Genomic DNA, 27,974 nt, shown 5'->3' with positions numbered 1-27,974 from the left:
AGCTCCATGTCATAAACCATCAATTGAAATCAAGGCATCTTCAATGAATGAATGAGTTTATGTTATTTATTTACCATAAAATTTACTATAAGCAAATCAAAGACAGCTAGTAAACTTCACTCTTCTCTTTGCTGCCATTGCTCATTTAGGACTAAGCAAGAGTGGAGCCCCTTCTTCAAGGGACAGCACTCCTTCACTGGTGTCCTGGCCCTACTCAGCTGTGCTAGGTTTTCAACCGAACGCACACCGCCCCCCTCCTTCATGACAGAATTTATGACATGGGCATATGTCTGCATATATACAATGATAAAACAAGTTCTCACACAAATACTGCTTGTACCTTATCTGGTCTGAAGAAGCAGAATAAAAAACTATACTGAAACAAACTGAAATCCAATTCAAAAATCCAATACTTAAATTTTTGTTTTTTCAAGAGTGACTTACATGTGCTACATTTGATGGTCGGTTAATCTGCTGAATGTCAGCATTATTAGTAATATTTCTCAGTGTCCGCACTGCTGGACTCCAAGTAGCTATCATCTCTGATCTTTCAGAACTCTGGAGGTTTTGTCCAGAAGCCATCAAATTACCCCGGACATCAGGAGGCAGGATGTTCCCTGGTACCGGTGGGACATTGGCACACAAGTTAATCAAGCCAGGCTCCTTTCCCTGAGGCAGTCTGCGCTTTGCCGCAGCTAACTGCGGGACTTCAGCTGGAGTCCAGTTCAAATTTCTCTCTTGCTTTTCAGGTGATGAATCTGAGGAGTCATCAAACATCAACTCCCCTTTAGATTTTTCAGGGTTTGGTTTGGGAGAAAGCGGTTGGTCACCAGGAGACCCTCCTTGAGAGCTGGCGGGGCTCGACTTCCCATCCGTACTGCCCTCGTTCTGAGACTCCTGCTCCTCATGTTCCCCCTCCTCCTCCTCCTCGTCTTCCTCTTCGTAAATAACCAGACGAGGATGATAAAATGCTTCGTCCTTTTTTGTTTTCTCAGATATGCAATCCAGGACCCAGTCAGGAGTCACAATTTTAATGCTTGCTTGCTTTAAAGCACATTCATATTTCTCCTATGAATAAAGCACAAACATGCAAAACAAAGCTGTAAATTTTATCAAATTTCCTAGAATTATGCATTTAAAAAAAAAAAACTTCAGGAGAAGTGTGCAGTTGAAATGTTCAGCAAGTGTCACTACCATTTTGCACACAGGAAAAGCTTAATTTCTTTTTAGACAAAGAACGTGAGCCAAAAAGTTAAAATGAACCATACATCAATGTTTATAGGAAGGTCTCATGCCTGAAGTAGGAGTCTTAAAAGATTTTGTTTAAGTGAACTTTTGTGATATTTTAAACACGAGAGCTAGGAATTCTATGAAAAATTTCAAAACGAATGAATACCTGCTATCTGATCTAAGCTTTTATCTACTGATAGTTTTAATGAAGCTAGTTTTCTATGACAGTTTTTTTTTAGGTAAAGTGACCATGGGGTAGAGCACACTGAGGAATGCGTCATGCAGTCACAGGGGTCTGGCGGACTTTCCCTGGAAAGCTTTTTTAATGCCCTAGTGCCTGCCGAGCTCATCCTACATGCCAGGCCACACCACGGGCTGTAGACAGGAAGGATGCAGTAGTGTCTGACCTAACGAGGAGCGCAATTGAGTTGTAATGAGAAATTAAAAATACGCAGAGACTACAATATAAAACCAGCTCTGAATGACAAGGACATAAGGTTAGATGAGAGTCACATCGAGGGAAGGCAGAGGACTCAGGGAAAGCCCAAGGAAAGATGACCCGTGGCCGGGGCTGGGCTGCCGGCGGCGTGCAGTTAGAGAGGAGGGCAGGCACGGAAGGACCGAGAGGTGCCCGCACACGCCAGGAGGGCTTCACAGGCAGAGGCTCGCCCTGGAAGAGGTGGGATGTGGAAGGCACTGGGAACGAATACCAAGGAAAGAGGGAACAAACAAACTTTCAAATAAGAGTAGCTTTTAAATGAGTTTGTAAATACGGCTCAGTTAAATAACAGGCTCTCAACCCTCTGCTTCTTAAAGCCTAGAGTACAGCAGCGATTCTCTGGCAAACGCACAAGTGGGCCCTAACCTAACGTCCACGGCCTGCTGTGCGGCCCACGCCGGCCCCCGCAGTCCACAGCTGGGCAGGCTCGTGCTCAGCAGGGTCGCAGGCAGCAGCAGGACAGAGGACTGCATCCAGTCGCTGCGGACTTTGTGTAGCTCTCGGAGTTGAGAATGGAAAACACCATACAGCCGGGAGACGTATCTCTTGGCAAACAGTACGCTCTACACAAGGCTAAGTGATTTCACCTTCTGCTACTGCTGAGGATGTTCTTTCCTAAACCTTTTAAAAACACAAGTAAAACTCAGTCTTGGGAAAGACCCATGAATAAAAGCTAAGCACAGGAAAATGAATGTAATCAAAATCACACTGACAAGAGAGGGCCACAATCAACACTTTAATTGTATCATCATTTTTGTTAAGCATACATGTGCATGAAGAGGGTAAACGGAAGGACCACACCGTCAGTGCACAAACACTGCTTTTTTCACTTAACGCGCTGTGAACAATCTCCTCCTATGTCAACATGGATTCTCTTACACTGGCACTTCTGTTTTAAACTTTTCTTTATGTGCATTTTCAAACACACCCCAAAGTAGAGAGGGTAGTATAATAAATTCCCCGGCCAGTCACCCAGCTTCGACCACCAGCAACCTTTTGAAAATCTTGTTTCATCTGCCTCCTCCCTGACTTTATGTATCTCTAACTGATAATGACTTCTAACGACCACTATTATCATACCCTGTGAAATGAAATATGATTCATTTCACACCCAGGCGCATTCGTCTCCCCAATAGTCTCAGAAACCTTTTCATAGTTGCACACAGTTTGAACATAAGCATGCTCTTCTACTGCACAGTTATATAATTTAGTCAATCCCCTAGTGCTGGCCACTTAGTTATTTCCAGCGTTTTTGCTACTGTGAAAAACTGAAGTTAAATTTTATGATAAAATTCCTAGGTTTTTGCATTTAGACTTGAAGGCTTCATATTTATAACTACATTTCCCTCCAAAAAAGGCTATATCGATTTATACTTCCACCAGCTATGGAAGAGTGTATCAATTTCCCCTTACCCTTGATAAAAAAAAGTTTTTATTCCTTATCCTAAAAATCATGTTGTTCTTAAATATTTAAGCATAAAATGTTACACAGATTCCCCCTACAGTAAAGACAGATGATGATAAATTTCTACAACAGACCAGAGATTTTCAATTTCCGAACTACCCCTCCCAGAATAATCTCAGAGTTATTTTAGGAAAGTATGAAGTCCAGGTATACACTGAAGAATTTATAAACTAAATATTTAATACAAATATACAATGTGCTCAAGTAACATATCACACGTAGTATGATTTATATATGATTCTTCCAAGGTAGGAAGGTATTTGTTGAAATAATGAAATATGAAATAAAGTAAATTTTAATTCTGTTAACAAATACTAAACTAAAACTATTGCCATGAAGAGGAGTCACCTAATATGTTGATTACTGAAAGAGGACTTTGCACTGAAGGGCCTGGGATCCACTGTGGCAGTCTCCTGAGTTCCTAATCTGTACAGGGTGATGGCATTTCATGTGTCAGAAATGACTGGACTATTTCCTATGCAAATCGAAGTAAAACACTTAAGTAAATTGCCTTATCACTCAAGTTTTCTCTCACTTTTCACAAAATAGTTTGATACTGACAGTTAGCAGTCATACAATTGATAAACTGAAAACTTTAAATTCATCATTATTAAGTTTAAAAATTCATGTCTGAATAGATTAAAGAATATAGTAACATGAAATGATCAAACTTCAGTCTTTTTAAAGAGATGTAATTTCAAAACTGTGGTTACTTACGTAAGCCACAGTTATGATCATAAATCAAGAACATAATGGCTAATTATAAAATACATGAACTTAAAACCACTTTGGTTTTACAAATAGACTATGCCCGAACACACAGTTACTCCAGTTCATGTGACAGACTGTGCTTCTCAGCCTTCAGAGGCACGCTGGGAAGAACCGGGAAGAGGGTACGTGACGCAGGAACTGCCCGTTCAGGAACTGACTAGAGGAGGGTGCTGGCCTAGCACGATCCAGAAGTACCATGACAACACTGCCTCAGGTGGAGGCGGCGGACAGACATAGGTACAATTGGCATAGTTGTGCTTAAGCATTTGTACCCATGTCTGTCCACTGCTCTTCAGTTCTGCAGTCTTGGCTGAAATTATTTAACTCAATGATATTAAAAGGAATTGTTACCACTCCCTCAAATTTTGGAAATTTGTGAGGGCCTTGTTTCTTTGTTTGCCACAAAAGCTGGTGGGGAAGAGGGGTGCTGGGAATGCTAAATCCTAGAATGACTCAGACAAAGCTGCACAGTTGAAGTGTTAACCCATAAACGATATTCCGATGAGGTGCCACCAAATACTCATATAAAAAAAATATCTAGTGGTATATACATTTTCCACGAAAGCAGCTACCAAGAAAAAAATCAAAGAATGATGATTTCTATCTTATTCAAAAGTTGGTCACTCATTTTTTTACTGGTTTTTATTGGAAAATTATGTCAGTAAGGGCAGTATCACTTATGGTTTTTATGTCACCATTACAACAGACACATGACATTAGTCTTTTTGTAGCTGTCATATTCATGATGATTACACTTATATAAACATACATGCTTATATACATGTTACATACATATAAATATCTTACTACTTCATTGTCTTCTAGCATAGTTGTACTTGAGCATTCAAAAATCCTATATACTATTATCAATTGCTTTCTATTTATTTTACATGTGGGCATTATGATTTCTTAAAAATTATTTAAGAACAGTAAGGCATGTGCAGAAAGGGGTACTTGTTATCACAAGGGGTGGTGGCTCCCTGTGTTTCACTTCTTCACAGTGACCACAGGACTGACTTCACACCACAGTGTGAGCATTACCAGCACTTTCAGTATGTGCTCCATAATGGTGCCTATCCTTGCTACTTTTATTGTTGACAAACACAAAATCTGCTTCTGGCCAGTATTTACCACTGCAGAGGAAATGTAGTAAGCACTAAAATAGTAGTTTCCTTTTCCCTATATTGAATTATTTCTTTTAGAACTGGGAAATTAAAATTGGAAAAGCAAAAAAAGACATTTCTTTTCAAGTCTATAAATAAAATCAAAGATGAAGAGTAAATAAATTGCATAAGACAATACTATAATTCTATTATAGACTTAGATAATCCCTACATACATGATAGTGCATGTGTGCACAGACTTGTTTAATATCAGACTTTGAAAATACTTACAGTATTTGCTTTTTCTAAAAATAATCATGTAGCATATTTGTTGTCTTATTCACAAGCATGTTGTAACCGAATAAAATTATTTATTTTAAATGCTTTTTTGTTGGGCTAAATAAAGTCCAATTAAAGCATATATATATATATACACACACACACACATACACACACATACCCCTATTGACTTAGACATGGTTTTCCTCCAAATAAAAATCTAGAGTCAATAACTACTTTAAAATACATATTATATCATGAAACCCAAAAAGTTACTAAGGATTTATCAGCAAAATATTTTTGGCGAGAAAAAACAACCTTTAAATTAAGGCTCTAGTATTAAAAAGTAAAATCGCAATTTAAAACAACTTTGACAAACCCACTTTATTCATATATTGCCTCAAATTAAAATTTTGACTCTTTGGAAGTATTATTCAGTTATAAAAGTTATAAAGATTTCATTTCCCCTTCAAACTTGCTAAATAAAATCAAATGATTCATTGTTAGCTATAAATCAATACTAATATAAAAATAACCTTTACACTCATTATTTAACCAAAGCATACACATACTATTTGTCAGTTGAATTGCTATATAAAATATACATTTTTTACTTAAATAAATGTTAAGAATCGCATCATAAATTTTCACAGAAAAGGTTTCTTCTTGGATAGTGCAGCTTACTAATGCTATGATACAACCAAACTCACCGGCTCAAAATTCATTTTATTGTCAGGAAACTGGCACAACGAACAGCACACATTTATGGACCACTTCTGAATAGTTTAAAAGATTTTACACAGTGGGAACACTCTTGGCAGGGTGAGGCTGGTGCCAGCCCTCTGCTCTGTACACCACTTCAGTGCCTGTGACATACACTGCACACTTCCTTCCTCTGCATCTGTGATTCAGTGCACTCAGACAAAATACTATGACAATACTGACTCATATCAAAAACAAAGAAATATAAAGGCAATGATTGGTATGTGAAAAAATTAACTAGTCAGGAGACTTTTGTACTATAAATATACCAAATTTGATTTTCAAAGTTATAAAAAAAAAAAATCCTTCATGGGAGAAAAAAATTTGCTTTCCACAGAACAGTGATTCTCAAACTTTAGAATGCATAAGAATCACCCAGAGGGAATGATCACATACTGCTGGGCTCCCACCCTAGCCCCCACCAAGTTGTGATTTAGTACGTGTGTGAAGGGGCTACACAACTTGCATTTCCAACAAGCCCCCAGGGGATGCTGATACTGCTGACCCAGGGACCCCACTTATGAAACCAAAATCTCTATGTCCACACCACTGCTTAGGGATTACAGCCCTGCCCTTATCAAGACGAATGTAGCTTTTATATATTCTAGACTATAAAGAAGGAAATATATCAAAAACTTCACCAAATGCATATTCATAATCACACTTGACACAAGGACTTTTTAAAAATTGTGAAGGGAACTAAAAATATATTTTTGTCACAAATAAAAATGAACCCAAGTTTCACTGGATTTGAAAGAAAATTCTAGAGATTAAAAAAAACTTTCCTACTTTCCCTATGAAACAGAGCCAAATTTCTTTGTATTTAGAAGTCGTATTTGGCTCTAATATAATTCACAATCATCTCACATCTTTTGTGAAATAAGGCTAGATATGAATAATATAAACCACTATAATCATCTTTTGTAAATGTAATCTAATAATTAACCTAAAAGAAGCTCAAAAAAGACATTTGATTACCGGAAATAATTAAATGACATATAAAAGAAGAATGTACGTGAAATGCTTACCCCCTTCGGTTCTGGAACAACCAAATGTGTGCATTTCTTATTGAGGTTCAGCTGGCAATCCCCCCCATAAAACGTAACCAAAGCCCACAGGGCACTTCTGTCTTCAGATGACACCTGGTAGAAAGTTAAAAATAAGGCTTTACCATACATTTCAATCTATGCATATTTATATTTTTACTTTATTATTAGAATACAGTGTGACAACATAACCATTTTGCTTTATCTACTTTTCTCATTTTAAATAAAATTAACCTAAAAATATTATGGGAAAAAAAAGACATTTTTAAACTATTTGCTGATTATAATAAAAACTTTACTCCTATCATAAGTTTTATAGCCAGCTGCCAAAATAAAATAAATAAAAATAAAAGCAAATACCTATCATAACAGTTTTACAGATATAAGTCACTTGTTTTTTGCCTTGTCACCAAATGAATAAAAAAATTTTATATACAAAGTCTGAATGCAGGATTATTTCAATCTATGAGAAAAATGATACTGAAAAAAAAAGGGCAGAAAAAACTAGTACACCATTCCAAGCTTCCATCTGTTTCATTTTAAAAAATGTTTAAATACAATAGCAACATCAAAACCATATTTAAGTAACTCCTTAACACTAATAGATAATAAACACTAATTATGAAATGGATAAAATAAAAAGGAAGATAAAAATACAGTGGTTTGTAAGCTTGGGGGAAAACATGAATATTATTTAACACAAAAAAAGAAATAAGGCAAGCATAAAAGAATTCTTATGCTTGTATAGTGATGAAGTAAGGACTCCAGATATAATGGCTTATGCTGTGAAACAGGCTTTCACCATGACAATAAGAACAGCTACCATTTATTGCCTGCCTACTATGTGCCAGGAACTGTGCCAAGTGCTTCATATACACTCCTCATCCTTACAACGCCAGTGAAACAGGATTTGTCAGCCCCATTTTAAAGATAAGGAAACAAACTAAGTTACACCTGACAATTGAAAAAGCTGGCTTTTAAAACCCAGGTCAGTCTAAACCCAGGTTGAACTCCACACTGTACTTTTCCACTGCTTCTCTAATGGCAGTTTCTACTGTGAAAGTCAAAAATAATTCCTAAAAAATAAAATTTTAGAGTCTAAAAGGCAAAAGAAACAATCAAGAGAAATGAAGGTATAAGCACTTTATTCTAAGATAATCCTCTAAACAAGGGAATTTTTTTTCTGGATAAATTTAAGTTGGGGATTATGGTTGTTGAAGAATTCTGAACTTTGTCTCAAATTAATTTTTTAAAAGTACTGATAAGTAGCATGTTAACTTCTTTTTAATTGCCAGTGTGCAGGTTGCCAATAATCTTACATTCTACATCTATGCTCTCATCTATTTTACAAATATATTTAGAAAGTATTTTATATTCAACACTATCTAAAAAAAACTAACAAAAACACATTAGCTTTCTAAAATCACTTTTAAACTCATTATTTTATATCTCTTTAATTTTTAGTAAGTCAATGTCACATGTCAGAGGACTGGACCAGGTTATTTTTTTTGGAGGCTTTCACAAAAGCATTTATATCCTGCAGCACTTGGAGAGCCGAGATTTAATAATGTGATAATACAGATTAATCCAATGAATCATAAGATAATCTTTATTAAAAATGAAATTAAAAAACATAATCTAGATATGCCTTGATTACCAAGATTTGGCCATGCCAGCTAAGTATTATTTTTATTTTACTTACTGTAGTTAATCTAGTGCTATGGCCTATTTGGCCCATATCACAGGTGTGGCCCTCAACAGGGTGCAGTATATTGCTGTGGAAAGAACATCAGACAGGGAGGGATGGAGACTAGACTAATAAGGAGTCTCCAACAACTCGCTTATGTAAACTTGGAAAACTTCCATGACCCAGATTCTTCATCAATGTACATTTGGATTAAATGACTTTGAACATCCATACCAGGTCATTTAATGAATCTGCCTCAGCATAATTAATAATTAAGGATGCTCTTTCCACACCAAAATGTTAACAATAGTTACCTAGTGGTGACAGAATTACGAGGGTATTTTTATTTTCATTTTTATACTTTTCTGTATTTTCCAAATTTTCAAAAGCATTAATTTTATAATTGGGGAAAAGTGTTTTTCTTTTTTTAAAGCCATCTTCCTGAAATACCAATCTTATGGTGCTGGTTAACAAAGCATTCATGTGTCTTCAATGCCTTGAGGCTAAAATCCAAAAGCTCCCCCATGGTGTCAAGGCTCTTCAGTCTGCCTGGCTCCTGACCACCTCCTCCTGTTCATGAGTGCTGCTCCACGTGCACCCTGATGCCAGGCACACTTCAGTATCGGTCCTCAAGCAGGCCAGGCTTTCCCCGTGGCCAGACCTTCCCCGCTCTCCACTCTTCCTCCTCTGAGACTCAGCTTACGTATCACTGACTCTGTCCTCCCACAGTGAACTGTGCAGAAATCTAAATACTTCTAACTCTGGAACTGTCTGCTTATTTGTCTTTTTCTCCCACTATATTCTAAGCAACTAAGAGCAGAGGCCTGGAACTTCACCTCTGTAGCCCCAGGAATAAATGCTTTCCTTTAAACCAATCAGGAACACCCACCCTTCTCCTTCTGGTCCTACCACCCCCAATAAGACACTCCTTGATTCAAGCTTACAAGATTTTCTCCCTGCCCAGTCTTGATTATGAACTATAACACTAAAGACTAAAGTCTTACATAAGAATATGTCCTAAATTTCTTTGATATCTTTCACAGTACCTAGGTACAGTGCAAGGCACATGGGTAGGCAGTCAAGAAATATTTGTTGATTGAGATACAGAATGGAAAGAACTTTTATTTATAGTCTTCTAGATTTAAATTATGACCTGGCCAGGCTCTCCATTAGATTCTTGACCTATTCCCCAAAACCTACCCAGCACATTACAACAGAGGCCTCAGCCTGCATCAATACCGGGTCAGAAGAAGGCAGATGATCTCTGTGCTTCCCAACTTCTGCTGGCACAAGCTCCCTTCCCTACCTCTCCCTGGGAGAGCTCTGGAAGACTCCAACAAAGAGCTCCAGCTTGTATCAACACCCTGACGGGGAAAAGACAGAAGGTCACTGAGAACCACCAAGCAAACAGTCCTTGTGTAAAGGTGGGGTCCTGCCTGGTGTGTGCACGTGTGCACACAGGTGTTCCAGTGTGCAGAAAAGGTGCCAATCCCACCGAGAGTCTCTGATCAGTGCAGAGACTAACCACACGACCGCTCCCTCCTGTTTGTTCTATGCCTGGAACCTACTTTCATTTTTGCGCATGTTAACATAGCACATTTGTTCCCATGTCTGTCCCCTTCTAGACTGTACATTTACTGAGGGAGAAATCACATCCTAATTAATTTGTACCCCTTTGCATTGTCCCTGTCACAGAGGAAGTACTCATCAAGGATTTGTTGAACCAAAGTCCCTTAGCTGCACACTGTACATATGCTTGTTAATATATCTTAAAACCAAATTAACATTTTTTAGCAACCACAAAATATTAGTGCTCCCAATGCACTTTTCTCAAACCAAAATGTCCAGAGTTTCTTCATAAAAGTTACTGTCAAATAAAATCTCCCCCCATCCTTATTTGAACAATCTTTTTGAACTTAAAGTGCTCTTTATTTTACCCCATGACACAATGGGGATTTCAATCCATCATAGTAAGTGACAAACTGTGATAAGTACAGTGAGCGATCACAAGGCTCATAATGATTCTAAAGTCTGGTCTTCCTCACTGAATGAATTTACTAAGGATGTAACATGGTGTCAAAGACACTGCGAAATCCACCTTTTTGTCCACCACAGACCCAGCTACTCCCTCAACGAGTTCAACACCTAAATAAAATTCTACCTTTCATCTAAAAGTTGGCAAGCAGTACTTCTCTGAATTTGTCACCAGGAGGGCCACTTCCCCAACCACACAATGAAATGACACTATTCCACCTTTAAGAATCTAGACATGTTCTCTGACCACAGCTTCCTCACCGAGTGTCTTCTTCATGGGACCTCCATCTCCCTGCCCCTCAATACACTGGCATCTTCTCAGCCCAGAGCCCAAGGTCTACTGAGTCCCCTCAGCCTGTGTGATGCTCACTGAGCCAGTCAGTACTCCTGTATCACTTTCTATCATCCTTTCTCTCCCACTCCTGGGTCACAGAACAGTACTGAGGGAACACACTCAACCATGTGCAACTATCTGCTACAAATTTATGTTCTAAATCTTATACTGCTACTTCCCAGCAATAAAAATAAAAAATGATTAAGCCTGAATCATTCTTGGCTTCTAAAAATAATATCCTACTCCTCCAATATCATCTCTACTTACTTTCAAGCTCACCCCACCACCAATCTCCTTAACTATGCATGTTACCCAAGACTCCATTCCTGGTTATCTGCTCCTCTCTCTACTACACTCTGCAGGAATTCTCTCCATGGGAATTCCTCAGAGTTCCTACATTTGGATAGCTCATCAACACCCCTAACTCTAGTACCTTCCCTCACAAATCAGGCACCCTCCATTTCCCACCTTTGACTAGTGCTCCTCCTCTGAAATGACGACATGACCTCTGGCCCCTGACTTTCACGGGAAGGCACCGCCATGGGCTCTGACACAGGAAGGAGCCCAGGGCATGCTGGCTTCTCTTTCTTTGTGCCACAGCATTCCCAAGTCACCACAACCTGTCAAGTCTCATCTGTTGCTAGGTTCCTGTCGTATCTGCGGACCCGAATCCAGATCTCCATGTCAAGCCTGAAAGACTGCAGCTTTCTGCCTGTCAGAAGCCCAGCCTCTACCCTGCCTGCACGTCCTGCGCAGAGCTCCCAGACCAAGTTTACCTAGAATGATCACAAGGGGCTTAGATTTTGTTTGCTTTTATCTGTGTCTTCCAAATTTTCTAACGTAAACATTTGTAATCCATAAGTAAATACACAAGAAAAATAAAGAAGCATCCTGCCGATTATTTTACCCAGTCCGAACTCACACACCTAGGTTTAGAGGTTTTCCATATTCTCTGTCCATCTACCTACCCAACCATTCTTCTCTACACACAAAGATAAAACCTTGGTCCCAATATCAGTCTCTCCATAACTAGCCTCTTGTATGTTCACGCTTCTCCTGTGATCCTATTCTATTCGGAATGCCCTCCTCCTTTCCCCCTTTTACTCCAATTCTGCCCACTCAGATCTTACCGCCTCTATCATGACTCTCCTCACCTCGTAGCCCAGACTGGTGCTCTCCTTTCTAAATTCATGCATTCATACCTGTGCCCCCTGATTTTGCATAATCATATGGAATGAATCATTTATTCTGTGTATTATGTAATAATCTACTATACATTATAACCTTTGTCAAACATAACTATTAGTTTTTTCTTTCTAAGACTAAAAGTATTCTCTAGTGCTAAGCTCATAGCTGATACTTAATAATACCTAATTACCTAACTTAAAATCCTGTAATTATCTTATACTCACATTCTTTTGGTGTTCTTATTTAGTTCCCCACGTCAAGTGTGCTAAACCCCACGTCACTGTGACCTTATCTCTGAAAAGCATCCAGGACTGCCTGCCTGTCTCCACTCAGCCCAGCTCTCCTTCCTTTCTCTGTCAATTTGAACCCTTTTTGGGTAGGGGGCTCTGAGTCTCTGAAACCCAGAAATCAACCAATGCAAATAGAATTAAATGAAAAATTCACATTTTAGCCAAAGTACACTGTATTTACGCATAAGTAGTAATTAGTAATGTTTTCATTTTTAAGACTTTTCTGATGTGTTGATTGTAAATTTGGAACATACAGAGAAGTATAAGGAAAACAATAAGTTACATGTAACCATAGCACCCAGCATTAAAAGGTTTTCATTTTAGCCAACTTTAAAGATCATCATCATGTAAATATACATTTATAACAGATAAGAAAAAACACTGAAAAATACAAATATGAAAAAAATTCCTGTGAAGAAGGAAAAAAAGTCAATTTGCTTTTCAAAGGATCTTGATGAAACAGATGTATCAAAAAAACAGAGATTTTATATTTTATAAAATTTCCAGAATTTACAAGAAACAGAAACAAAAACATAGTAACCACAGATAAACTTACTTATTACTTGGACAAAGAAGTCAAATTTAGATTGGCACTATCATTTGTATTAAAAGTGGAGTCCAAGGGCCAGCCCGTGGCTCACTCGGGAGAGTGCGGTGCTGATAACACCAAGGCCACGGGTTCGGATCCTATATAGGGATGGCTGGTTAGCTCACTTGCTCACTTGGGAGAACGTGGTGCTGACAACACCAAGCCAAGGGTTAAGATCCCCTTACCGGTCATCTTTTAAAAAAAAAAGAAAAGAAAAGAAAAAAACAAAAAAGTGGAGTCCAGCCAACAACCCAACAATGTTAAACCAAATATTATCTAGTTCCCTAATCCTCTATCACAAAGGCATAAGGAAAAAGCGAGACTATAATCAACTCCTTTCCATCTCACCTACTATCTTTGATATGTCCCTTTCTAAAACGCTCGCTAGAGATGGAGGACTAAATATTTTCTCAAATACATTACCCCACAATGGCGGCCTGGGACATAGCCATCAGGTCAGATGAGATGGGAGCATTCTGCACTGTGCTTCTTCCTGTCTAACCGCCACTAATTTAAACAAATTATTCCATATAATTTTAAAATGAGTTAAAACAATACAAATTTGACTTTTTAATAACAGTTTTTATTATGGTTTGAGGTTTTCCTTAGCTGAAGATTAGAAAGACAAAATACAATAAAGAAATATAACATATTCACTTCTTGGCCTGTCAGCTCAGTTGGTTAGAGCTTGGCGTGGATAACACCGAGGTCCAGGGCTCAATCCCTGTACCAGCCAGCCACCAAAAAAAAGGACAAAAAGAAAAAAATTCACTTCCGTCATTACTCAGAAGTAACCACTGTTAACATTTTAGTCCCTCCTTTCAGATATTTCTTATATTTTGATTGATGTGACATTATACATACCTATTTTATATCCTGCTTTTTTTCACTTAAAACATTTCCCATGTCTTTACCTATTTTCACAAAACATAATTTAAAAATGGCTACATAGCTAGACTATTGTAAAAGTATATACAACAGGTTTCTTAAACATTCTCAAATAGTGGATGATCTGATTGTTCCCAGTTTTACTGCCTAATAAATAATGCTGTGGACACCTTTATGCACTAATCTGTCCTTATTTCTATCAACATGGAATACATTTCTAAACATGGAGAACTGTAGGGAAAATAGAATGAGTATTTTAAGGCTCTTGACACTGCTAAACACCTCTAAAAGTTGTTACAGTGACTTGCACTCCTGCCAGCGAAGAGTAGGAGTCTGTCCTCAGCATCTCCACCAGCACTGAATACACTGTCACACATCTGATGAGCAAAAACTCCTATCTCACTATTAAAATGTTCATATAAAGTACGTCAAATGTTTTGTTACATTTAGTATTTGTAATTCCTCTTTATAAGTTGTAAATTCATTATTGATCTGTATGAACTCTTTATTAGGAAAATTCTGTTTACATTTCTGATTTAATTTTTTCTTGTTATCTTTTAATTTCATTTTTAATATTTTTTCATATTCGTTTTACATTTTTGTAATTTCTTTAAATGAAAGACCATTTTCACCCATTAAAAATGTTAAATCTTTAAAAACATGAATATTTAAATAATCATAAGTGAGTCATAAGTTCATATTGAATATACAGTTTACTAAATAGCTTCTCTAAAAGTGACCAATAGACCATAAATCCAATCACATAAAAACAACTGTCATGTGTAAACAACACAAGACTAATTGTAGTCATGCTTACCTGAGAAAGGCAGGCAGTGATTCCAAAAAAAATCTGACACGACTCTGGAGAAAAACCACTTACTCTGGTTTACATTATTAAGATTACAATGAAGTAAGATCAGCGCAACCTGTACTTCACTAGCATACATCCCCTATCTGCCCATTGGGACTCCCTCCCCCCTGCCCCAATCCATTTAGGAAAGAGACAGACAAGACGACCAAAGAACTGAGTGATTTTCTGTAAAGCACATTTTGAAATCCAATCTCTCCACTTATATCATAAACAAAATGGGCATAATACACTCATGGGGAGAAAATATTTGACCTTTGATTATTAGCTAACTATATATACAATATAAACACACATATGTATATACACATATATACTTACACAGCATAACAGTTATTTTTAAAGCAAACGTAAATGTTTTAATTTATTACAGAATGAAACATTAACGTGATCACTTCTGTTACACAGTAGGAAGAATCCTTCATAAAACTGCTTGAGTTCTAGCTCTATTACCGCCACTAACTTTGTGGACTAAGGCAAGACCACTCTGAGCTTTGGATTCCCTCCTTTTAATACGAGTGTTGGAATCTATGATTCCCAAGATCCTCCCTGGTTCTAAAGCTCTGATTTTTAAAATTCATTCAAAATAAATACTGAGGGCTTACCATGCCCCAGACATCTGGAGTGTGGCTCTACACAGGGCAGATGTGACATCTCTGTGCACACCTATACTTTACAGTCTATTCAAAGCACACGCAGTGACTCTTTTTGAGTAATGTGGAGTATCTAGAATTCAAAATTAGTTAAAGTATACTTCTCTTTCCCTTTGAAGGAAAAGCACACCTACTGAGATAGGTGAATTAAGAAAAACATATCATTGAAAAATCTATTACAATTTTGAAGTCTCCTATAAAGGTATACAAGTATATTGACAAATCTTATAAATATGTGAGCCTTCCCTTACTACGATAAACTCTGCAGACTCCAATATAATGCCTTCAACTCCATTATCCAAGATCAATTTCTATCTTCCTACCCTAGCACAGGGATTCTCTACTTCTAAAGACTTGGGGAAACCTTAACAAAGGCAAATCTCAGAATGTGCTGTCCACCAAGAGTCCTGGGCTCCCTTTTAGGTTCCTCTAAACTTCCTACGGACTGCAAGGGACAGCTCAAAGGAGATGACAGTTTTTAAGGAAGTCTTGCATGGAAAGTAAATGATCCAGAAAAACTAGCTTCTTATCTTCAAAAATACCCATCCCGCTCCCAGTCTTTTTTACCTGTGCTTTTAAAGAAAACAAAATAAGAAACAACAAACAGGAACTGAATTCCTTCCACTCTAAACTGTGGATGAGAAATCATAGAATTTTTGAGTTGGAGCTGCTAAAGTTCTGCATATCCTCCAAAACCTGCTTTTAAAGGGATGTTTTCTCTGTTTATTTGAGGTCCCCTATAAATATTTCATTATAATAAGATTCCTTCCATCTGCATTGACTCAACAGGTTATAACTGCATTCAAAGGAACTGCCTGGCACAACTGCAAAGTAAAATATAGTGAATGACATAATCTCTTGCCCAGGCCTAAAATTTTGACCTTGTAACTGTATGAGACCAGGTTCTCTTAAAAGAAGTGATTTCCACAATCACGTTATGCTTAGAGTGAATCTCCAGTGAAGCTTCATCCTTTCAGAATGAAGCAGGAGCCATCAGGCCTAGAAGAATAAACAGGAGGCCTTTTGAATGCCTCATTTCTGACACTGATATGGAGCTCAGGGCAGAGTCACACACGAGCAGGGCTGCATGAATGAACACATGCATGCGAGGAAGCTCCTTGAGGGCAGATATAGTATCTTCTTCACCACTCTATTTTCAGTACCCAACCCACAGTATGTGCAGAACACATGTACTGAATTAATAAACCTTCTAACCAATGTATTTAACAATGTATTTTGTTATAAAACAAGAAATTTTCTTCTCGTGCCCTCTTCCATCTACTCTTCAAATAATTCATGATTTGGTTCCCAGACTTAGAATTTTAGGAATATTTGTTGTCTAGCTGGACACCACTGAAGTTGAAAAGAGCAGAGCTCACACCTCATCCGAGAACTAGCAGCTTGCCCTGGCCTGGAGCTACTTTTCATAGCTGGTCCCCCTTTTACATGGGCAATGACAAGGATCAGATACACGAATGATACAGGATGGAAAACAGCAGGGATATAGAGTGCAAAAGAAACAATCAACCCTAACTGATCAACCTACTTTTTGCCTGGTAGCTATATTTCAATCTTAAACCCAGATTTCGCCTTTCCCTCTTCCCATCCCCCAGAAAAGGATACGGCAGAAGAGCTCCACACTGAACGGACAAAATCACCCAAGAAGGCTGAAAAAGAAAAGATAAATCAAATAGTATTTTCAATTTATATTCAAAATAATATTGTTTTACTAGTGTTACTCCTAGACATTAAAAGGCTCTTTCATAACCAATTATAAAACATCCAGGTTACAAATATGAGTACACCAGTAGTAGAAACATCACAGTCAAAGATTAGTTACAAGTGCCCAAGGTGAAAAATCCAATTACAGAATAAAGTGCTATGATATTTTTTAAAAATTATGTATAAACATTTAAATTCTAGGTTTACACACTTATTACTGCTGACCTCACTACTACAGGGACAAGGGACCTGCTACCCTCCCAGCCCACCCTCAACCACCAACCCATCCAGGGAATAGTCAGCCCCTTGAGCACTGAATTCAATTAAATCTAAATTCATGAGACTTTTTTTTTTACTGAAGCCAAGTAGATGCAATGTTTGTAAAGCATAAAAATTATTTCCAACTGCCTGGAAATTTTTTTTTTTTTTCTTTTTTTTTTTTTTTCGTGACCGGCACTCAGCCAGTGAGTGTACCGGTCAGTCCTATATAGGATCCGAACCCGCGGCAGGAGCGTCGCCGCGCTGCCAGCGCAGCACTCTACCAAGTGCGCCACAGGCTCGGCCCTGGAAATGTTTTTATAAATTCTAAAGTTCAGATTAATTATAAAACAGATTAATTACTATCTTTTGAGGTAATTTATATTTTCGAAAAATTATCTCACCTTATATTTCTATATTTAATTTTTTAAATTACACTAATCATTATCCTGATAGCTCTACTTAAACAAAATTACTATTTAAAAATATAGCAATGCCCCCATTTAGCTAGCTGACTTCCAGAAACTTCAGTCAACTGAAACATAATACTCATTACTCATCCATCAACGCATTCATCAAATATTTATTGAGAATCTATTTTGTGCAGAGATGGTGCAAAGCATTGGGGATATAGCACTGAATAAGAGAAATGCAGTCTTTGTGCTCATGCAACTTATACTCCATGCTAATGATCTGTAAACCAGTTTTGTCATGTACACCTTAAAAGAATTTCAGACAATCAAGTGCCTCCTCATTTTATGTGAAATTTAGAATTTTTCTGCATAAGTTCAAATAAGCAAATTTTCTGTGAGAAAACAGGAATAGTAAACATTTTATAAAATAAAATAAAGATTGGCTGCACTTGGAATAATTATTTAATGAGGATTTGACAACTTTACCAAAGATTTTAACTAACTTATTGGATAAAGTGCACCAAATCTGAAAGAAAGCACTTAATGTTTCTATCCATGTGCTTTATGCAATGTATCTCTACATTTTTTGATATTCCTGGGAAAACTCCAGTTATCGTAAGAGAGGGGCCAGCACCAGTATAATCTATATTGGCTCTGGCTCTTCTGAGTTCGGAACATCTTCACATGGGCCCAGCCTCACTCTCGACAGTGGCCCCAGGAGCAGCTCAGAGCCCATGGGTCCACGATTGAGCACTGAGGGAAGATTCCCTGAACCCAGCACTTCCAGTCATCCTTCTGTCTGGTGAGCAGGAGGATTTTCAGAGCCTGGGGCAATGCACTAAGGAAGATCAGGGTGGGTGAAGGGATGTCACTTCTGTTGTAAAGGGGGAGAAGGGCTACTGGGACCACAGGTGTGTTCTTTTTTTTTTTATCATTAGCATTTTCCTTCTAAGTAATAGACTTTATTTTTATAGCAGTTTTAGGTTTACAGAGAAATTAAGCAAAAAGTACAGGTACTGCCCATACTTCCCCACAACACACAGTTTCTCCTGTTACAAGCACCTTCCATCAGTGTGGTACATTTGTTACAGTTATGAACCAATATTGATATATTATTATTAATTTTACATTAGGATTTTCTCTTTGTATTTGTATAGTGCTATGGGTTTTGCCAAGTGCATAATGTCATGTATTCACCATTACAGAATAGTTTTGCTGCCTTAAAAATCCTCTGCACTTCACCTATTTATCTCTACCTCTCCCTTCTCCTCTGAAACCCTGGCAACCCCCTTTTTCCCCCTAACCTCAAACATTTATCATTTCTTTGTGTTGGGAACACTCAAAATTGTCTTTTCTAGTTAATTGAAATTATCCATTCATTTTTCATTAATTTTTGTCACCCTACAGTGCTATAGAACACTAGATATTATTTTTTCTTTTGTATTTTGGTATTCATTATTCATTTTTGTAATTTTGTATTCATTAACCAAACTCTAACTTCTCCTGCTCCACCCCCCACTTCTACCCAGGTTTCTACCCAGGTTTCTGTAGTGTAGTGGTTATCACATTCGCCTCATGGGTGTGTTCTCAGACAGCTTTAGGAAGGACCAATCTGGAAATGCATGCCCTTACAACCATCCATCCAGGCAACATTCTCTCTGGAAGGTCTCCCCCTGGGGCTATGGGGTAGGGTATCCTTTAAAGACTGCTGGTGTGGCTATCAGAAAGTCCAATCCAAGCAGAGTAGAATCACCCCAAGGCCTTCATTTAGATAAGTACTCAAATCACACAAAGTTAAGAAGTAGAACACACTAACAAAGAAGAAATGAAGAACCATAAAAGCAAAGTAATAAAGAGCTATTTATTCCAACGGCAAAGAACAATATACAAAAATAAACCCACCACAAGTCAACATAATTAATGTTTCCAATGATGCTCCTAGGCCACTGAGAAAAATATCTCTATTAAAAAAATCATTTTAAGTTTTGGTGCCTGAAGAAGCAAGTTTTAAGCATCTATAAAACTGAAACATGTAAATGATAGATAAACTGTCACTGTGCATAAGGATGCCTTATTTTTAAAATGCATTGTCAAACTTAACATCCAGGTAAAGGCCAAGGGGTATTTTCCCCTATAGAAGCAGTCCTCAGCCTTTAGTCAGCTGAATTCAGACTCAACTATTAGCAGCAGGATCCAAAATAAGACAAACCTATACTGTTTAGAATATTAGGGTCTGCCAGATCTTAGAGTGAACACAAACTGTTGGATCAGCCCTGAAAAATTCTATCACCTTGTAATATAACAAGTTAGCCCCTGCACAACACAAGTGCTGCCACAAATTACAAGCAGACTGGAATGCTGAAAAACGTAAATATGAATTATGTCTGGCATTCATTTAAAAATACTATAGCCAAAGGGGGAAAAATTAGGATGGGAATATAGGAAGCTAGACTGGCAAAATGGTGGTAACTGTAGAAACTAATTGATAATTGATAAGCAATGGGCATTTTCATGCAGCCTTATATACTGACTCCCAGGACTACAACTACTGTATAAAAAGAAGGAACACTTTCATTTAGCTCAGACCTTTATCAAGGATTAATCAGCATTCTGAAATGTGACCTCACAGCTGGCAACTCCACTGGTGTCATATGAGGATCAATCTGCATTTGCAGCAGTCCCATCCAGTGATTCCACGTGCAGCATCTGACTTCCGCGCCCTCCTCTAATGTAGTTGTGACCGAGTATTTACATACTAATGTACATATTATTATTTTACTTCTTTATATTTCAGCCTGGGCAATTTATATACACATTTTTTAAATTATGTGATAAAATATCTTACATATGAATTTCATTTCAGGATAATAATGGGAGTGCTACAAAACATTATTACAAAGGGGCTTAGGGTCAGAGAATTTTAAGAACCACTGCTGTAGTTGGTCTCCCAACAATGACCTAGGTCCCAAAAATGTGTTAATAAGGTTACCCTTTCACTACAAAATCTGCATAAGATATGCAAAGTCACTTACTGAGACAATAGCTCCAGGCTACTGTTTGAGAGAAAGTGTGTTGGTAGGAGAAGTTACTGAGACACACACAGTCCCCACAACTAAGGAGGAACAGAAGCATACCAGGGATGAAAACACGGTCCAAGGAAGAGGGTGTCCCACTCACAGCCTAGTACCTGTGGTAAGTCTTACAAAGTATCCTCAGGTGAGCCGACCAGGAAATCCACTGATAATCAGTCTTCACAAAAGAACCTGCACCACAGTGAGCCTGAGCTGGCCGTATAGAAACAAGCATGCCAGTGAAGGAATGTGACCATTACTGCAAATTAATAGTCATTCTAACTTAAGCAGCAGTCTCTTGAGAACCGTCTGTTTATGAGAACCATCTCTTGAGACAGACACACTTTCAGGTCTGTTCTCAAAAGTCAAGTTAGTAAGCCTGCAAAGCAGAGTTTCAGACCCTGGACCCGGTGAGGTTAACCACTTCCCAGCAGCCAGACAGCTTCTTTGCCCCCAGTTGGACTTAATGGCAATCTTTCTTAACTCCGAACTCTGTTGTTATTAAAACATAATAAATTTCATACTGATTTTTAATTTTTTAAGACAGCATTCAATAGCATGAACAAGAGGGGGGTAATGGTAGTGGTTAAAACAATATATGTAATACAAAACAAATATATAATAGAGAAGATCAAAAATAAAACTGAAGGATCAGAATTACAAAATTAACAATTTCTTTTTTTTTTGGAGCTGGCCAGTAAGGGGATCTGAACTCTTGACCTTGACATTATCAGCATCACACTCTCCCAAGTGAGCTCACCAGCCAGCCCCTAAATTAACAAATTTTATAAACACATTTAACGGCAGTCAGCTCACTTGCTGGCTGCAAAAGAGCAGCAGGGTATGTAAATGAACAACATCTCAAGAACTCGCCCACCAGCTGAAGCCGCCACTTCCCACAATAAACTGCCCAGATGGACAGCAGTCCAGATGACCATCAGGTGAACAGTGTGACTGACGGTCATTGGGACTCTTGCCAGAGAGTAAATAGCATTGTTAACGAGGAACAGAACTCCCTTTAGCTAGTCTAGCTGGAAATTAGGACCACTTGCCACAATGGGGATGGAAAGTAACCCTGTTCCAGGAGTTACACCTTGATAAGCCTTAGCCCAATTTTGGAATCAAATACACTTTCTTATGATACTCCAAACACCCATCTCATTCAAAGCAACAGATCCACTTTCTGTGACTGGTTTCCTCGGCTCAGAGCTTCCAGGCAGTGATAACATGAGATCACTCCTACAGCAGATGTAAAAAATGATGTAGAATTACTTAATATACAGAAACCCTGCTACATCGTGATTTAATTAAAAGGGCCTGAAGCTAAGACAGGTTACTGAGATGTTAAAGTGCTTTATTCATCAGGCAACTTTCCACATAAAGCAGCACTTCAGCAGAGACCTTGAGAAGAGCTAAAATGAAACTTCAATGTATTGCTTTTAAGATACATGATGAAAGATATATAATTAATTAGATTTACTACTGACCTTTACAACAGGTAAGTCAAAGACTTCTCGAGCTTCTCCAACCTCTGGATTGTCCCCATCCTCTGAAATTATATGTGAGGCTAGTGCATTGTAGGAGACTTCCTTAGCTTTTCCAGCTTTTAGAAGCTGAATGACCTGAAAAAAAAAAAAAAAAAAACACGAATTAAAACAGAAAATACTGTATTGCATTCTTGATTTATGTAAACAGTTACTGGAAATAATGGAAAATTTTAATGAAAAACATATCATATTCTCCATATAGAATTAAGTCTTTTACTCTGAATAATGTGGCAGTGAAACATTTCAACACAATAAGAAGCTACAAATCTTGAATCACCACCCAAGCAATGGAGGCTGCTGTGAGCCAGGTGCTAGACAGTGTCTGTCCCTCGAGACAGATGGACTGGACAAACTAGGATGCAGTCCAGCAACCACTTGAACTGGACTATGCACTTGGTGCTCCTGGGCCTCCAACAGAAGCTTGGGGATGGGGAGTTTCACCACAATTAAGGAAAGGTTCTAGAAGAGAAGATACACGAGCAGAATCCTGATGAACTCATAAATGTCAGCAAAAACATAAGCACTGGATGGAGGGAGCCATGTTCAAAGCACTTGGCCAGTCAGTACAGACCAGACCATGGACAGTCTTTCCTATATGCTATACAAGAAAATTTGTATTACATTCTGAGGTATCTGCAGAGCCAATGAAGATCTCAGGCAGAGAAGTAGCACATCAGATTTTGCAAACCGAAGACTGTCAGCATAAGAATGGACTGGGTTGGCCGCATGACTAGACAGGAGATGAATTAAGAAACAACTGCAATAATCCAGGTGCAAGAGGCAGGGAAAGGTAGCTGAAATGAAGGACTGTCATTAGGATACAAAGAAGGAAGATGCCAGAGAATTAGCAAGACTTGGTGACCAGAAGAGGCATAAGCACAAAAGTCAAGATTGAAATGCTGGGGGAGTAACAGTACCATTCACTGAGGAATATACTGGAAGAGCAGAGGGCAGGGGGATGCAAGAACATGTTTCAGTTTGAGGCCCATTGTTCTTTAGGTGCCATGTGTAATATCTACAAGGAAAAGACTGGGATCTCCTGAGAACAGGGAGTCACGGGCACATAATATCAATGGCAGCCAAAGCTATGAGAGTGAATGACATCTCCTGGAGTGCACAGAGCAGGAGGCAAAGCCAGCAGTGAATGCTTCAAGGACAGGTAGAGGTTAGACCAGCATCAGACGAGAGCAGTGTCAACAGCAGCCAAGGAAGGCAAGGGTGAGGGGACGGTCAACAGGCAAGTGCATGACAGCAGCTGAGCAATGTACAAATTGAAAGTGCGCACCAAGTATGAAAGTGACATGGTGCCACACAGCTAGATGGGACCCACAAGCTGGATGACCTCTTTAGAATATTTTATTGACCACCAATAGAGATGAACTAAAGCAGATACTAAGTTTTTGTTAAATGATTGAAAAAACCAATGGTCACTGGCCATGAGTCATCTCGCCTCTCTTCCCTGGACCTCCAGGCACCCCTGGCTTCACACACCCATGCCACCTGTCTTCACAGAAAAAGACGCCCTCCTTTGCCTACCCTCCAGTCTGTCTCTAAGGCCGTTTGCATGACTCTTAAGATTCCAATCCCCCTCCTCCATAGATATGTTCCCTCAACCTATGAACAATGCAGCCTCCCACATCCCCACATGACATGCACGTGTCTGCACCCACACAGGCCCTTGCCCAGGACCAGTCTCTTCCTCAGGCCCCCTTCCCTGCTTCCTTTTAGTGACAACTTTTCAGAAACAGTCGAACCTTTCTGTCTTCACTTCCTCACTTCCTATTCATTCTGCAGCTCCCCGCAGTCCAGCTCCTTCCACCAAGACTCTACTAAGAATACTTATTCAGAGTTTCCATGGACTTTGAGGATAACGCAACTAATAGCTGCTTTTCAATCTCCACGTTATCAGTCTCTATCTTACTAGATTTATCATGTCACTCTGCTCCAGATATAATGATCATCCTGGTGTATCCCAAATATGAGTGCCTTCATTCCTTAGTATATATACACATCACTTTCCTTTTCTGTCCATAAATGTTATCTGACCACACAGCAGCCCTGGAGTCGCTCTGAACCTATTCTAGTTTTGGCGACTGCCTGATTTGAAAATTGTTCTTTGCTCAATTAAATTCTGTTCAATTTAATTTGTCTAAAGTTTTCCTTCCTTTTAACACACATGAAGAAAATAATCTTTCACCCTCTTAATTTCTGCTTATCTCAAGACCGAACTGAAATGACATGTGCTTAGCAACATTTCACTGGTGTCTTCTACGCATCCCTGCAAAGAAATCTGTTCTCTTACAACACATGTACTACCCTGTACTGTAATGTGTTCAGGTGGGCTCCCTCCCACCAATGTGGGTACCCAAGAATAGGTACCGTGTCTTTTCCATCTTTATATCATACCTAGTACCTAGTCCAATGCCTGACATAAACAAGATGTTCAACACATGTGAACCTTCTCAATCCATATTTATAAGATTCAGAAAATCAGATGTTTGGGCTATAAGCTCTTTAGAAAATAAACTGTTTCAGATAAAAAGTGGTTTGCCAAGGACGTTTTAAATCACTTAGATGGGATTAACAGTTGAACAAATATGGTTCCAGTTCGTCCTGTTCAAGGTTTTAAGTAACACTTGGTTCAATTCCCCTCTAAGAACCAAAGTCCTAAAATGAAATAGGAAGGGTAGAAAGGGAGAGGAAAGAGACTGGTGGACTGGGAAGAAAACAAAACGAGTATTATCAACAGTGAAAAAACTGGTACTGTTACAGGTGCTCATTTTTACCACTCGGGTCCAGCACCTGTTTAACTCTTCAGATTCAAAGCTCCAAGTTCCTTCGCTGTAGAGCTACAGTAGGAAAAGGATCCAAAGCAACTTAGTTACTAGGATACCGAGTACAAGCCTCTAGAAGGCCAGGATCAGTCTTCCACGCTCCTTTTACACCATCCAAGTTTATCTGCTCCATATGAGTCTCCACCCTTCCAGGCCTACGTTCTTACGACTCCACACCCCCGTCCTCCAAGCCTGGCCCTGCTGATGTGACACCCAAGGCAACATAACTGCATAGTTAAACTTTAAGAAAGGAAATAGTCTAAGGATCGACTTGAAGAGGTCGTTCAACTGAGATCCGTTCCTACCATGGACTGATAAAGGTCTGAATATTAAACAGATAGATTACTTAGGAAAACCCACCATCTCCTTTGGCATAAGCCCAAACTACAAAAAATTACACGTTTAACACGATGGTGTTACCAGAGTGTTCTCCACGTTTACTGTACAATTCACCCCACTAGGAAATCCAGGCGCCGCGAGCGCCAGCCCCCGCCAGGGCTCGGGCAGGTGTGAGGGGAGCGCCCCTTGGCCCGACCCTGCGGGGCCTGCGGCCGGGTGCTCCCCGTGCACCCCGGACCGGCTCCTCCGGGGACCGGACGCCGCGGGGCCGCTCCAGAAGCGTCCTGCCCCGGGCCCCACCCGGAGGGCCCCGGGACGGGGGTCGCGGCGCAGCCCCCACGTGCCGCCCCCCGCCCGCGCCCCAGGCCCGCCGGCCTCACGAGCACCGCCGGGGGACCCCCGGTGGGACGGACGCTGCGGCCGGGAGCGCGCGCGCGCGCGCGCGGCGGGAGCAGGGACGCGGGGGAGGCCGCGTACCTGCGGGTCGATGTCGCCCACGGCGTAGTACTTAACCTCCCGGAACATCTCCTCGGGAACTTTGGGCGCCGGGTCCGACATGGTCGCGGCGGCCCGGAAGGCTCCGCGGCGGCTGCCGGCCCCGCCCACCCCCCCAGCCCCGAGCCCCGCGCCCCGCGCGGCCCGCAGCGGCCGGCGCCCCCGCTCGCTCCGACTACAGCGCGGCCCGAGCGGCCCCGGCCCGGTCCTGCGAAGCGGGGCCCGCTCCCCCGCCCTCCGCGCCCCCGCCCGCGCCGAGCGCCCGAAGCGCGGGAGCCGCGCGCGCCGTGCGGGACGCACCATCCCGCTCCAGCCGCCGGGGGGTGGGGAGCACCGAGCAGCGGCCCGGCAGCCTGTGTCGTCGGCCCCTCCTCCACCGCCCGCGGCCCCGGGGACGCCAGCCCCGCCTAGCCGGCCTGGACACTGCAGGCCCGTGGCCGCCGATCCCCAGCGAGGAGCCCCCGAGGACGTGGGGAAACAAGCGCCCCCCTCAGTGCGGCCAGAGTGAGCTCGTCCGTGAAAGAAGGGAACGGGGAGGCCCCTCCCGTCACCACACGCGGCCGCTGGGGGCGGCGCATGCGCGCGACGGCAGGGGTGGGGTCTGCGGGCAGCGATGGCGAAGGCGATGGCGGCGGTGCGGGCCGGGTCTCGCGCTGCGGCCTCCTCGGGCCCCCGAGCAGGGTGGATTTGGGCGTTACCGCTGTGGGCGGTGGCCGCGAGCGCGACCGGGCCGGGCGACGCCTCAGCCGCTCCGGCCGAGGGAGGCGCACCGGCCCCGCGTGCGTCGGTTGGCACCTCACAGCCGGCTGCGGCTCCGGCACCCTGTCCGCGCGGGAGCTGCCCCGCCGCTGTACCGAAGGCAGCGCCCTCGGACTCACGTGTGTCGCGGTGGCCCGATTCGGCATGCCGCTCTCCGCCCCGCACGGCCGCAGGACGTCCGGAGGGCCGGGGTCCCCCCGAGGGCAAGGTGCGCGTCCCCGCCCCGCGGTCGGGGGTTCGCCGGGCCGAAGGGCGGGTCAGGCCCGCTCTGCTCCCGGGTGTCGTCCGTCGTGTCCCGCGGTCGCTGCTGCCTTCTGAGTAACAACCATTTTTAAGTAAATGGTAGAAATATTGGTTTTTAAAAGAAAGCTTCCACAATTTTGTGGTCCCTAACGTGACCGATTCAGTCGTCTGTGAGGCTCGAGTGGCCCTTTGTCCTGTCATGTTCAGTCTGATAAAAGAGACGTCCACAGCCGAAGCTGAGGCGGCGGCACATGTCGTTCTGGCGATGGCGGTTCTGTCTTTGAACTTGCATGTGTGGACAGTGACTTTGCGTGGGCAGACACGTGTAAGCCTTTTCAGTGTTCTTGACGTTTTCTCATTCTGATGTTTCCTGTTTTTGTCTTTGTCATCTGTCTCTTGGACAGTTTGTAACAACCCTCTTCCGGGGACAGCATATCTGCAGATAATACGAACAGGTTGGCCATTTGTGTATCTTCCTTTGAGAAATACCTATTCAGCTCCTTTGCCCATTTTTTAATTGGGTTACTTGTTTTTTTGATGTTAAGTTGTTTGAGTTTCTTGTATATTCTGGTTATTAATCGTTTGTCAGATGTATATTTAGCAAATA

General features: G+C 40.8%; 1 protein-coding gene across 5 annotated transcripts in view; it reads right to left on the bottom strand.

Moving 5' to 3' along the window:
• The window catches only part of PAXIP1 (PAX interacting protein 1), a 59,634-nt gene extending 32,347 nt beyond the window's left edge, over positions 1-27,287 (bottom strand). For 2 of the 5 annotated variants that reach the window (XM_063099395.1, XM_063099394.1), the window contains exons 1-6: positions 26,348-26,453; positions 22,638-22,772; positions 17,310-17,353; positions 14,983-15,046; positions 7,138-7,251; positions 445-1,068 (exon numbers count right to left, since the gene is read on the bottom strand). In XM_063099395.1, coding sequence (XP_062955465.1) covers positions 445-1,068; positions 7,138-7,251; positions 14,983-15,046; positions 17,310-17,353; positions 22,638-22,772; positions 26,348-26,428 — 1,062 coding nt within the window. In that variant the 5' untranslated portion in view covers positions 26,429-26,453. Of the gene's footprint in view, positions 1-444; positions 1,069-7,137; positions 7,252-10,042; positions 10,103-14,982; positions 15,047-17,309; positions 17,354-22,637; positions 22,773-26,347; positions 26,454-27,243 lie in introns of those variants that run through there. The other 3 variants (XM_063099396.1, XM_063099398.1, XM_063099397.1) reach the window with 3 other exon arrangements.
• Positions 27,288-27,974: the final 687 nt, after the last annotated feature.

The sequence above is a fragment of the Cynocephalus volans genome, chromosome 6, assembly GCF_027409185.1.
Source record: "Cynocephalus volans isolate mCynVol1 chromosome 6, mCynVol1.pri, whole genome shotgun sequence".
NCBI classification, from domain to species: domain Eukaryota; kingdom Metazoa; phylum Chordata; class Mammalia; order Dermoptera; family Cynocephalidae; genus Cynocephalus; species Cynocephalus volans.
Note: the sequence above shows the minus strand (reverse complement) of the source record. Positions and strands in the feature narration are given on the sequence as shown.